Source organism: Podarcis bocagei (assembly GCF_964188305.1).
Source record: "Podarcis bocagei genome assembly, chromosome: 1".
NCBI lineage: Eukaryota > Metazoa > Chordata > Lepidosauria > Squamata > Lacertidae > Podarcis > Podarcis bocagei.
This window is the reverse complement of record NC_138125.1, coordinates 66,057,487-66,071,707: the sequence shown is the minus strand read 5'-3', so window position 1 is coordinate 66,071,707 and position 14,221 is coordinate 66,057,487. Positions and strand designations below refer to the sequence as shown.

The window sequence follows — 14,221 nt, the reverse complement described above, 5'->3', positions numbered from 1 at the left end:
TAGACATTTCTACTGCATGAGAGTAACCAAAGGGTGATCCACTCCTTCCTCTCCGATGGGGAACTCAGAGCCAGCTTTTCAGCCTTCTTGTTGTTGTCCTTCTCTGGCCGCAGTCCCTCCTGCTGCTGACTTGGGCGATGCTTTCTCAAGCTTAAGACGTTGCTGACAGATTGGCGAAAGCAAGAGTGTGTTCAGACCTCCGCACTGTGTAAACAAAGTGAAGACTGGAAGTTCCTTCAACTTTCTAAACAGCTGTGTTCACCAGCAATTTGGAGGCAATTCTGGGGATGTTGGCTATTTTGCACTTGATTGTCCCGAGGAACTCAAGACCAGTGTTTGTTCTCGAAGAGTTCTTACTTTGCTTAGGTGCACTCCTCGCTTGATTCAAAGTGTCCACAGAAAATCATGAACTTGGACCTGTGGATTTTGTGTGACCCACTGAAGAATACCATAAGCAGTGGGATCTCAAGTGTCAAAGGACATGGTCCAGGATTATCTCTTGATGACACCAGAGGACTTTTACAAACACACCTCCATAATTTGTATCGCACCTTCTGGGCAGTAAGACGTGGAACACTTCTCTTTGAGAAGTAATGCAGAGTGAAAACCAAGGTTATGCTAACAAGGAGGGACGATGCTTCCGAGATACTGTTCTCCAAACCTCGGTGGTCACGCTCTTCTCACGCAAAACACCCAGTGATGACTATTGAGAAACGGGACATTTTCTTCCCCTCTTGAGTGTCCTAAACAAAGAAATCCAACATGGAGGTTGCAATGGTAAGTGCAGACAGCTCTGGGTGCAACAGCCACATGCCCTATGGATATGCAGCCCAAGCAAGAGCCAGAGAAAGAGAGCGACTGGCGCACTCCAGGGCGGCGGCGGCGGCAGCTGTAGCGGCTGCAACGGCTGCCGTAGAAACGGGGGTCTCTGGAGGAGGAGGACCTCAGCACCACTATCACCAGGAACAGAGTCGTGGGGCCTCCTCTTCCTCCTGTGGCGGGAACACATCACGTAGCAGTTATTGTCAGAGCAGGAGGAGGAAGCAAAGGAGGAAAAAAGCCTACTGTCTTGGCAGCAGGGAGTTTGGTGCCTCTTTCCCTTGCTCTGAGTTGCTGCCCCTGAGTGGCTCAGAGGAGAAGATCCTGAAGGACTTGAGTGAGGAGGACGAAGAGGAAGAAGAGGAGGAAGATGACGGGGAGGATGAAGAAGACGAGGAAAGGAAGTTCTACTGCAGTGATGAAGGAGGTGAAGATGAGTATTCGTTTTCCGATCAGCTTCCTGATGACGGTGCTGGGCCTGGCGGCTACACTTCCGTCCGCTACAGCGAGTACGAATGCTGTGAACGAGTTGTCATCAATGTTTCTGGCCTGCGGTTTGAGACTCAGCTGAAGACCTTGGCTCAGTTTCCCGAAACACTGCTGGGTGACCCAGCAAAGCGGGGCAGGTACTTTGACCCTCTCCGGAATGAGTATTTCTTTGACAGGAACCGCCCCAGCTTTGATGCAATTTTATATTACTATCAGTCCGGAGGGCGTCTGAAAAGGCCAGTCAATGTCCCCTTTGACATTTTCAGCGAGGAGGTGAAATTCTACGAACTCGGGGAGGAGGCCATGCTGAAGTTCAGAGAGGATGAAGGCTTCGTCAAGGAAGAAGATGACAAGGTACTGCCTGAAAACGAATTCAAGAAGCAGGTATGGCTGCTCTTTGAGTACCCTGAGAGCTCCAGCCCTGCCCGAATTATTGCCATCGTCTCGGTTTTGGTCATTTTGATCTCCATCGTCATTTTCTGCCTGGAGACGCTGCCGGAGTTCAGAGATGAGAAGGAGCTGATTTTGACCTACAACGTGGAGAATGTGAATGAGACGTTGCAGATGCCGGGCGGGGGACACACGATTTTCAACGACCCCTTCTTCATTGTTGAGACCGTTTGCATCATTTGGTTCTCGTTTGAGTTTACAGTGCGCTTCTTTGCTTGTCCCAGCAAAGCAGTCTTCTTCAAGAACATAATGAACATCATAGACATTGTTTCCATTTTGCCTTACTTCATCACCCTGGGTACAGACTTGGCGCAGCAGCAGGGCAGCAACGGCCAGCAGGCCATGTCTTTTGCCATCCTGAGGATCATCCGCCTCGTCCGGGTGTTTCGCATCTTCAAGCTCTCCAGACACTCCAAGGGTTTGCAGATCCTGGGCCACACTCTCAGGGCCAGCATGAGGGAACTGGGCCTCCTGATCTTCTTCCTTTTTATTGGCGTCATTTTGTTTTCCAGTGCTGTTTATTTTGCAGAAGCTGATGAATCTCTCACTCATTTTCACAGCATCCCAGATGCCTTTTGGTGGGCTGTTGTGACCATGACTACAGTTGGTTATGGGGACATGAAGCCCATCACTGTTGGTGGGAAAATAGTCGGGTCCCTATGTGCCATTGCAGGTGTGTTAACCATTGCTTTACCAGTGCCAGTGATTGTCTCCAACTTTAACTATTTTTATCACAGAGAGACTGAAAATGAGGAAAATACCCAGCTGACACAAAACGCAGTCAGCTGTCCGTACCTTCCGACGATACTCAAGAAAATCAGAAGTTCATCATCTTCGTCCATGGAGGAGAAATCAGAGTATTTGGAGATGGAGGAAGGGGTTAAAGAGTCTCTTTGTGTGAAGGAGAAAAAGTGTCAGGTCACAGGAAATGGCAGTGAGACAGCAAAACAGAACTGTGTTAATGCAAAATCTGTGGAAACGGATGTTTAACTTTGACTGTTTCCAAACCCATTTATGCATTAAAATGCACATTGGTTTTTAAAAAAATGAAATATGCAAACAGGAGTTTAAACAAGCATATAGAAATATGCCATTTACTTGTTAAACATGAATTACAAAGCATTAGTAAACTTGTATTGCATATCAAGTCAATGATATACCTTGTGGAGGGGGTTTTACCTGAAATAGTTTCAAAGTTTATATTTTTACTAGAATGCAGGTGTTTTGCACATGAGGGAAACAATTTTACTTTTAAGGAGGATGTATTTATCCACCTCACTCACTGCCCAGTGGTAAAAGTTAGCATTTCAAGGTATTTACTATGTAAGAAACAATGAAGTTCAGTAGCCATGCATTCATTTGTTAACGCTTTAAGAACAGCTACCATGATTCAGTGGATTCCATAATCTTTGATTTTAAAATGCTAAAGATGGTTGTGGGAAAAAAATTATTGTATTGAAACTTCAAATTTGATCCTAAAATATTTAAAGAATCATTGTTTTTTAAAAAAACAACAACAAACCAACCAACCTGGATATGTAATTGTTGAAGATACTACCAAACCCCCAGAAAATGTTTATTTTTATAATGCTTTTTTGGAGACCTTGTGGCATTTGTTGAATGGAAGAATTGAAGTTAGAAAATGATTTAACAAGGTCTGGATGCAGTGGAAAAGTGACTGGATTGCTTTTTTTGCACTACTTTATATGCTGGAGATATTCTGACAGAGACTTCATACTGTGAATGTTTACTAATGTTCAATGACAATCATTGGAAGGGTGAATCCTGCATATTTATTTTCTTGTATTATTTTTTTGCGCGATGCTGATTGGCTAAGCAGCTGACTTTACATGAATTCCATAGTCTTTTAATTATGAATATCTGTTATCTGAACAAAAAAGGATTGTGAAGTAAAATTTTATAATCACCCCCCCCTAAATCAATCTTCTTCAAACCATCATACCAAGTAATAATAACAAGCTCACTCATAAAAGTTGCTTAAAGGATAGAAAATGTATTCTGAATAGGGGTTGTGTGTGTGCGTGTGCGTGCGTGCATGCATGTATGTACATGTGTTTGAACTGGAGAAGCAGGGAATGGGAATCAAATATAGCAATAGCCATAGATAAGCAAATCCAGGGCAGAAAAGATTTCACAGGATCAGGTAAATGAGGTTGCAATGTGTTGTATGGTGTTTTTTTTTTTTTACTACAATCAAAGTCTATGAGTAACAGAATGCACTTTGATATTGGTTAAATATTTCTGTGGACCAGACATAGCAATATACCGTTGAACTGGCAAATTGGGATCAGCAATCTTTAACTTGCAAATGTGCTATTAGTGGGTCAGAATTTCTCCTCCCACCCACCTTTACGTGCAGCATGCACCCTGTTTTGAAACAGCTTTAAAGATAAAAAAGTGTGAGATTTGTAATAAACTTGATTAAGCCTAGGCATTAAAACAGCTAAGTCTATATTCACCCCATCTGGTTCCTGACTGGGCCAATGCAACAACCTTTTCATACCCAAATGACTCATATAGTCAGTGGGAGCTGTGGTGTTGCTGTGGTTCCACCACGAGACTCACTTTGCATTCAGGAGCTGAGAAGGTCTTCATAAACCTAACCCATACTTGTAGAGGCAAAGAACAGGAGGGATGATGAATCCAGAGTTACTGATGATGGACTATATGAGTTGGGAGAAGCCTTGTGGCATTTCCACTGTTAATACAGTTGACTTCATGCTATTTATAAAAAGAATGTTGAGGCTAGGACTCGGAATTCTAAAAAGCAAAATCCATTTACAAAACATGCATGTATACCAATGCAATTGTGGGCAGAAAATAAATGTGTGCTTTAGACAGAAGAAATGCTTGAAAATACTAGTACTGAAAGAATATATTTTCTTGGGATCGAGAAAAAATATAGATTACCCAAACTGGTACTGTACATTCTCAGTCACACTTTGTCATAGTGGCTGATCTTTTTTCTATAATTGAGGTTTCAACCTGTAATTAGTTAGTTAGTTAATTAATTGGGGTTTTTTGATTCAAGCATTTACCATGGGTACAGGTGCCACCTTAGAAGTGAAATTATTTGTTTTTTTCCTCATATAGGAGCGAATTGCATCTTTTAAGATGATGCCTAATGTCATGGTCTGAAAGCATGTGCTCCTCTCTGTGGAACCACTGTTTTAGTTATATGTAAGTTATAATCGATCACTTCAAACTCTGCAGTTAATCAAGTAAGCTTTATTCAAGATGATGATGATGATAATAATAATAATAATGAATTTCATTCAGCTTGGGACAGATCCTCTGCTTTGAATCTTTGCAGATTTGTTCATTAATCCTAAAAAGAACTGAAATAAAGATTTACTACATTTCCCCATATCCCATTCTGCATTATGCAAATCTGGAACAATTTTTAGTACTAGTGCATTGTGTTTGATGCTAAGACACGGTGGCATGAAGAACTAAAATAAATATTCATAGAATTCGAACTCATATTCTGAATATGAAATGTTACTGCAAAATTTAAAGTTTGAGTACTCTAGATACAGCATCTCTGGTCCAAGTATATTTTTGCCCATATCAAATGTGGAATGCCATAAGTTGCCACTCATCAGTTACTAAACATCATTGCATGTTATCTATCAAATCATATCTGATACTAATCACCACTTTATGTCATCTAACAGATACTGTCGAATACTAAATGCCATTGCATGTCAGCTATCACTTACTACAAACTACGAAATGCCATGTATATGCCAGCTATCAAATTCTGCCAGATACAAACTATTGCATGTCCACTGTTCAGTACTGTCAGATATCAAATGCCGAGATCAAATAGCAGTAGATGTTGAATATGAATATCAAATAATCAATGTTTGGCAAATATAAAATAATATCCAGGTAGGGTTTAAACCTGTAGTCCTTCAGAGATGGTAGATTGGATCTATTCCTCTGATGTCAGAGACAGAGATCTGACATTGGAACTTATTTATTTGTTTAGAGGAGCTGTCCAATTGCTGTACAAATTAAATTGTTAATCAAATGCAGATAAAATTCACTATATATACATAAAACCACCATAATTAAAAATAAATATTAAACATTCAAAACAAAGATAGTTAACTAAATTATGTGTCTGCATAAGTTTGCAGGGGAAAAAACCACCCCTTCTTTTTGCTGCCATCAGCTCCTCAGCCACTCTAGTCCAGCTGATCTTGCAGTTCTGACTTTGAGATGATAAAAAGGGGAATGTTGCAGTGGAGTATTAGGAAGCATATTGGGCTCAATGGACCCAAAGCCACCCCAGTCCCCTGTCAAGCCCCCAAACAAGGAAGAAATCTAGACATGCTTCTGAGCTTGACAACATCTCCTTTCCTTTCCCCTTTGAAAAATCTGGAAAAGTTTTTTTTATATATAAAAAAATTAAGCAGGAAATGAATAGCATTCCTCTTACCTTCCAGCTTAGGAGGGTATAGGATATATCCATTTGTTTCATCCCCACCTTAGAATTGCACTGTACATGCATTACTTCAACATTCACCAAGGAGAATTCTGAGAAGAAATTGTGGGAGCAAGCGGAGTGGCCAGTGCTCCCAAAATTAAAACACGAGAGTTCTGCTCACGCAGCAAAATCTGCTCCAGGGTTCCACAACCCTTCAGAGGAGATTGTTAGGGTGGGAGTCAGGTTGCAGGTAAGGAGGAAGTTCCATGATGCAAGCAGAAATCTGTCGCCTAAGCAGAAAGATAGCATTAGCTACGACCCATAGGTCTACTTCCTGTTTCAGCCACATGGATGCTGCCTGAAACATCTGAGTGTTGCATGTTGCCAACTGAATGTTCGTTCACCTCATAGACTGCCCTCTGCATCGTGTTGAGAATTTCTGTGTCACTGGCAACTACTGGGGATGTTGTGCAAACTCCCTTTGCAATGCAAAGTATTTCCAGATTGTTCCTGTATCATGAAATATAGTAAACTGTTTCAGCAAGCATCCAGTTAGCTGGTATAACCTGTAAGTTGGCTTTGCAGCATGTGCTGGTGAAGCTAAGCTCTTTCTCCCAATGCAACGTTTTCACCATGTGAAACAAGTATTAGAAAGAGCAGCAAGCATTTCCTGGGCACTCAGGTGGTACTCCTTTTTGAAGTTGCTTTAGTCCTTGCGGTCCTGATTTTGTGACATCCATGTCTTGAAGCAAGCAAAAAACAAGGTTGCTCTTCTTTTTGATGGCTCGTTTGCTTATACTATTTTGACCCCACCTTTCCTCGAAAGAGCTCATGCAGAGTGGTGTACATAATAACATTTAGCAGTGGCTTGCTGAGTCAAGGCAACAGGCAGGTCAGTGTAGTGCAAATGCGCTGGCATAGCCAATTTGCCACTCCTGCCGACCCACTTGCACCTCTCTGACCTCCCTGTCACCTCCCTCTCCTTCCTAGTAAGGGACAGTGACCCACCTGCTGAGAAGGTAGTGTGATGTGTCGCTCCCCCCCCCCCCGGGTGAGGCACTTATGATAGCATTTAATTTTATCCTTACAAAGTCTCTTGGAGGCAGGTTAGCCTGGGAGATGGTGACTGGATCCAACTCTCTAGTTGAAGTCTTATACCCAATTCAGTTTCATCACCCTAGTTCTGAATCAGACAATTATTCCACTAAAGCGGCAGTCATAATTTTGAGCATTGTTGTATAGATAGGGAGGATAAAAGGCGTGTATGGATTGATTTTTCTAGTAGCTTTCGGAAACAGAATTTTAAAACTATCCATGCCATGTTTTATATTGCTTTTATAGATAAATGCTGCATGATAGCTCTTTAATGTGCAGACTTTCTTGGGTTTCAGGGTTTACTGATTCCTGTCAACAATGCCCAACTGAGGGATTTGCAAGGCTGTCATGGATGATGTAGTACAAATGAAGTACAGTCTGCTGCAGAATTGTTGTGGAAAATTCTATACAATCTTGTAACTTTTGTTTTTTAAAAAATGGTATTGCTTCTCATGCTTGCAGTTTTAGTGCTAAATCATGAAACAATCAATCAAGGAAGTGTCAATCTGGGCACAAGTAGTGCATGCTGGGTACATGGAAGATAACATACACAGGGAGACACTTTGAGGAGTGATCAGTAAAGTTAGATTTAGCATTTGCAGGGCATTGAGAGAGTTTATTGGCCTCTGCAGTCAGTGGATGTTGTAGGTTGAATGTAGAGAGAGGTGGAAAATAAATGTCGAAAGAAATTATATTGTGAAAAGTAGGGTGTGAGATCTAATTGAAAGTTTGGATGTAAAACCCCAAAGGAGGAAATAATCAAAAATCCCCACAACCTTCATAATGTCCAAGGACACAGAGTTGTAGCCAATTAATTTCCACACAGAGTAGACTTATTGAAGGTGAAGGAGGTGAGTTAGTAATGTCCATTAATTTCAGTGGGTCTGCTCTTGAGTATGAGTAACATTGAGATACAACTTGCAGTCGGAAATCTGTTAACCTTTCAGGATAAGGAAGCAGACGACTGAGAACTTATTTAAAAAGTTGTCAATGAACGTGTGATAATTGGATTCATATAACTGTTGTGTGGCTAGAAGGGATGTGAAGCTTAACTAGTCATCCATATCCCTTCCCTGAAAAAGAAAACTGAATGGATTATGGGGCATAAGAAGAACAAGTGCAATGCACCATGCTGTGGGTACCTGTAGGACAAGTTCAGCTAAACACAGTCTTCAATTGGCGTGTTGCAACTGAAAATTCAGTGGAAAACAAAACAATATGCTTTTGGTTTGACAAATAATCAAGAACCATACATGTGTTTCCTGAACTAAGCATCCCTCACCGATGCAAACAGCACAGGAGCTGATTCATGCCTGCATGTGGTACCACTTGATAGCTCATCACTAGTTAACTTACTATAACTGAGAGCTGGCTACACATCCAGAAAAAAAATATCAGGTAAAACCCTCCTGGGTCAGCACTACTTCAGAACACAGGGGAGATACTTCGTGTTTGAATACTCAGTTATTTTAAAAATCCCCTGAGTGCAGAGAATGGGCACATAAACTAAACTTTACCAAATATGTGAGCTCTATCTGCATTTTGAAGAGGCATCGTCCCAAGGATGGCAGGACTGTTTCTGAGTATGTACATCAGCTCTCACTGACTTGCAGCTGAAAGTGTGGGTTGCTTTCTTTGAAAAGTATTGTGATTTGAGGTGATGTGAAGTGATATGAAAGCTGTGCCTACAGTGTTTGATCTGTGATAGCTGTTTCAAAGAGACAAATGTTGCAATCACCCATATAAATCTGCTTGGGACCTAAGATTGTTCTCAGAGGCCCTGTTCTTTGGTCCACCACTTAGGCTGATCGATTTGCTAGGTAACAGGACAGGGCCTTTTCAGTGGTGACCCTACACCTGTGCAATTCTATTTCCTGAAAACTCTCCTTGGGGCTCCTCTCTTGTGGCCTTTAAGAAACCCATAAGCACCTCTATTCCACCAGTCTTTTTAATGATCTTATTACTGGACCCCTATATATAATTTTACTAAAAGGTTTTTTGTTTCAATCATAGGTGTGTTCAGCTGCTTTAACATCATTATAAGAGATTGTGTTTTAAGTATTGGCCTTGATAGGGACTGCCATACACACACATATTTAGATATTTGATCAGGAGTCAGTTAACACTTGGGGGGGGGGGAATCAGCTGAATATGCAGCTGAATGTGAGTCGCTCCCAGCAAACATTAGAATGAACATGCATAGAGAGTGAGAAGAGCCTGCTATTCTAATGCCACTCCTTCAAGCCCACATTCACTGAGTCCTGTCTGAATGTCTGAAAAGGGCTGTTCAGTGATATACAAATCAGGGATGGGGAGCCTATGGCTCTTCAGATGTAGTTGGGCTACTGTTCCCATCAGCCTTCAGCGTTGGCTGTCTGGATGAAGCTGATAGGAATTGGAACCTAAACATCTGGGGGCCCATAGGTTCTCTATCCCTGGTGTAAACCACTCCTAAGTCACTCATTGGTATGGGAAGGAGTTCTGATGCTCAGCTGGCCCAAGACTGTACAACAACTATGATGACATGCTTCACTCATGATGTGTGACCAAAAACCAGTACGGGTGGGGCTACGATCTGGCCAACCACCAGATTGCTTTCTTTATCTCTCAAAAATAGTATACATTTAGCTGCTGAGTAGCAAGGTGTTTTTCCTATGACTATTTCCTGCATACAAATAAATGACTTTATGTGGAATTATTTTGGTTGTCAGGGTAACAGCGGATGAAGCCTCCCTTGCTTCACTTGGCCCAAACTGTTCAGAAATACCGATTTAGGTCATCTTCATTAAAACTGTTATGCTGTTATTAAAACATTCTTTCTCAATGTTATTTAACACGGGTGATGGCATGCATTCCTGCTATGGGGGACAGAAAGTGTCATGGTTTAATGAACGGGTGGTGTAAACTGAGAGTTGCTCCACTACAAAAGCGTGATCCTCTGCCAATATAAAATGACATTTATTTATTTTTTGGTTAACATTCTAGTCAAAGTTAAGCACTTCTTAAAGACCTCCTGAATGGATGACAGTTCAGCACATGCTTAACTTTGACACTGATATCCCAGGGGTTGAAAAGTACTGAATTTTGGCTGGATTGCCTCTTATGTTCTGCAGCCAGGATAGCCAACATGGTGCCCTCCATATATTGTTAGATTACAATCCCACCGCCCCTGACCACTGGCACCATATTGGCCACCTGGTCCTACAGGGCTCGATTTATGGGGGAAAGCTACTGGGAGCCTTAATGAAACCCACAAGCAATTTCCCCACTAAATTGCCCATCTCAGTAGCCTTATGACACAAAAGCAAAGGGGGCCATACAAAATGTACAACCAGAATGTCCCACATCTGCCTCCACATACGGTAATTTGAGCACCAATCTTTTGATTTCAACAGAAGTGCATTCAGTAAATAGTATCTTTGGAAGGCAATAGTTTCCTGTACGTTTGGTTACCAGTGTTTTACAAATGGGCTGAAAGGACAAGTTCTCCATTTCCTTATTGAGAAAGTCCCCCCCCCCTTCTTTGTAACAATTATCCTGAAATTCAACATTTGTTGGTTTATGGAAATAAATATCTAAGTTTCCTTCCCTCAACAACCCGCCCCCATCCCAATTTTTTTATACTGAAATGAATGTTGTGTTTATGAGAGCTTGCATTTAGATCTGTTGCCTTTGAATGATTCAACACATAAAGCCTACTAGCTGCAGAAAAGCATTACTTGTGCTTTGCTTTTATTTGAAGTTTTAAAGAAAGAATGGGAAAAGGGTGTCTCCAATCTATATTCTTCTGTGGAGAAGAATGTCTATTACATTTTAGCCAGCAAACCTGCTAGCCATACCATTTTTTACCTCATTCTTGCTATTCTTGATCTATTGAAGTAACGGGCCGTTAATATTGCACTCGAACTCACATTGGGAATGTAAACAAAGTCCAGAATCCTGTTCTCCCCGGGGCCAACCAGATGCCTGCAAGCATGACCAGAGCACAACTGCACTTTCCTCACCTGCAATTCCCAGCAACTAGCATTCAGAGGCCTACTTCCTCCAACAGTGAACGTGGAACATAGCCATCATGCTTAGTGGCCATTGATAGCCTTATCCTCCATCACAGGAAACATGTAGTTTCTAAGGATTATTGGGTTAGAGAGCAGCTTTAATACTTTCCACTCTTGCGCAGCCATTACTTGTGACTATATGCCTAAAATGACTACTTCTTCATGTACACAAATCAGCTGATAATGATACTACATTATTACTACTACAGGGAACGGTAATTAAAATGTTTGTAGTTCGGTCTTTGTGGTATCAGGAGCAAATACAAAGTCTTACATTTCCCTTGCTATGCTTACTGTGCTTTCTGATCAGACGTTCGTTGCTTTTTTATTTTTTAAAGGTAATTAAAGCGCTGTTTATTTTGATGCTTGCATTAACTATTATTTGTAACTCTTTTCTTCTGAAATTAGAACACACCCCGGGGGCTTTATCTGCAGATTCTTGGCTAGAAACTGCTACATAAAACTTACTGGAAAAGAAACCTGTTGAGTTTCTGTTTAGAATCTGGTAAAGCGTTCTGGTTGAAGAAAAGTAGGTAAGTATGATTTTTCTTTTGTCCCCCTTTCTCATTGTACTTATGCTTGAAAGTTGCAAAGGTACATTAGGGTTAAGAGCTCCAAGTGAAATGAATGGGAAGTTAAATAGTTTATACTTAGTGGGATAGTTCCTTTGGGCTATAGCCAATGTTAGTCATGCTGAGAGTATGACTAGCAGTGGAGATCACCCATAGATTTTAATTTAGTTATTTTATCTTGTACTCATTTATTGCAGATTAGGGTGTTGCTGAATGTTGAATGGGATTTGCTTTTAATGACTTCTTATCTCTATCACAAGGCAAGAGAACAGCCCTATTAAAGTGAATGGAAATGCCCTGTATTTGTAAGTTACAATGCGAAATGAGCTGGAAATTTTAAAAAAATATGTCCAATAGCTAATATTTTATCATTAATGAATCTATACAATATTTTGTATTTAAAGTGGCAAAATGAAGTTTGGGATGAAGATAAATCTGTGCATGTTGATTTTCCTAACCATGCTGTTTTTGGCGCTTGGATCCTGGCATTTGACTTATTAAAATGGATGCTATTCTATACTGATTAGAAATAGTTTGCTTTTTAATTGGATTTTTTAAATATACAGTGTTTAGATTGTTTTTGTATATTCATTTTTATTTTGCTGTGACTGTGGTGTGTGTCTGTTTGCCCATAGTGGTGGGATACAATTTCAATAAATACATTGAAATACATTGTCATGTGGCAGTCATAACTGCTTGTTGCCATTATATTATGATGATATATCAGTGCCAACAGAATGCTCTTAGTAATGTTTAGGGCAGAGTGTGCTCTAAGAGCCAGCAAACAGCTGCAGTAAGAAATAAGCAATCGCGTTGTGGCTAGAAAGTTGTGAGTGATGACTAGAGGAGATGAGGATGATGAGGGTGACATAGCAGCAGCAATGGAAAAGCAGCACATATTATGAAGACCTGAATAATTCTATGACCGGATGTAAGAGGGTTGCAATATTTTCAGCCATTTAGACTGCATTATTTGCAGAACAAGCTATTCTGTAGCATTACAAATAGAGAAAATATGGTAACTATGACTTGCTTTCTTTTAGTTTTATGAGGTGGGTGCCTTGGGAATTTCTTCCATGTTTAAAATGAATTGTGAGGACTCATTTGACTTGGAGGATTAAAAATCTAGAAGAGTGTTCTCAGGTTGTGCATGTATTTTCAAAGGAAGGTGTGCTATAGTTTTGCTACTGAGCTTTATATACAGGGATGGTCTTCTGTTCATGGAAGCCTTTTTGATCCAGTGGAGGTTTTCATCAATGATTTCTCTCACCCAGTCCACCCTGCAGCTACTTGTGCCCTCAACTCTACTAGGTGTTTTGCAAAGAAGTGGTGTGCAGGGCACTGCAGAAAAAATGGGGAATGTGCAAAAATGGCCTTTCCCCTCCTCCATTGGATCAAAGTGCTTACCGTTAATGGAGAAACAGCAGTGGGTGTTACCCTATAGCTTCACTATATTTTAGACACAGGTGGGTTTCTTAGGAATGAACTCTTGAATTTCAAATATAATGGTTTGTATTCAATGAAGTGATCCTGTTAGTGCCAGGACATCTGCCTGTGCAGTGGTACGTTCTCTCTTTCTCCTCTTCCCATGTCCCCAACATCCCCAAAGTCTCTTTTGGGTTTCTTCCTCCCTTATAGAACATATTTGGGTGGGCAGGGTGCAGCCCTATGCACTTGTCCCTGATTGGCCTTGTGGGCAAGACCAGCCCCAAATGGAAAGTTCAGTACGGCCAGATGTGGGTGGCAACCAGTGGCCATCTCTCCCCCCCCGCCACATAGGAAGATGATGGCCTCCCAGGACCAGCTGTGCTGCTGTGCGGCAAATGCCACCCCCAACTGGAGCTCCAGATGAATGGATTCCCCCCCCCTACCCTCCAGAGCAGATTTTGGGAAGGTGTGGGAGCAGGCGGGAAGAGGAGAGGGAGAGGGAGTCTCACTATGCAGGTGGAAGTCCTTGCATTCATTGCATTGGATAAAACCAGTATGAGAAGTCGCCCTTTCTTTGGCCACAGTTTCTCTGGATCCAAGAGGAAGAAAGTGGATTGAACTGCCAAGCTCCTCATTAGCTTCCAAGAGGCTGAGATTCCACACTGCAGAATGTGAGGAAGAAACTGTTTTATTATGATTCATATTGGTAAGGATTCTGAAAACGCCACTGTTCTGAAACATCACCTCAAATTAAAGCTATATGGGAGCGAGCATGTAAAAGTGAGAGTGTAAGTGCATTCATAGAGTTACACCAATGTCAAAAGTGAGATGCGTATCACTTTGTGTTGTGCCTCCAA

At 41.3% G+C, this 14,221-nt stretch overlaps 1 protein-coding gene across 1 annotated transcript; it reads left to right on the top strand.

Annotated features, from left to right (window-relative positions):
* The first annotated feature begins 273 nt into the window (after positions 1-273).
* KCNA4 (potassium voltage-gated channel subfamily A member 4) lies at positions 274-10,120 on the top strand. The gene has a single exon (XM_081207006.1). It carries the CDS (start codon positions 763-765, stop codon positions 2,746-2,748), a length of 1,986 nt encoding a protein of 661 aa, XP_081063132.1. The 5' UTR covers positions 274-762; the 3' UTR covers positions 2,749-10,120.
* Positions 10,121-14,221: the final 4,101 nt, after the last annotated feature.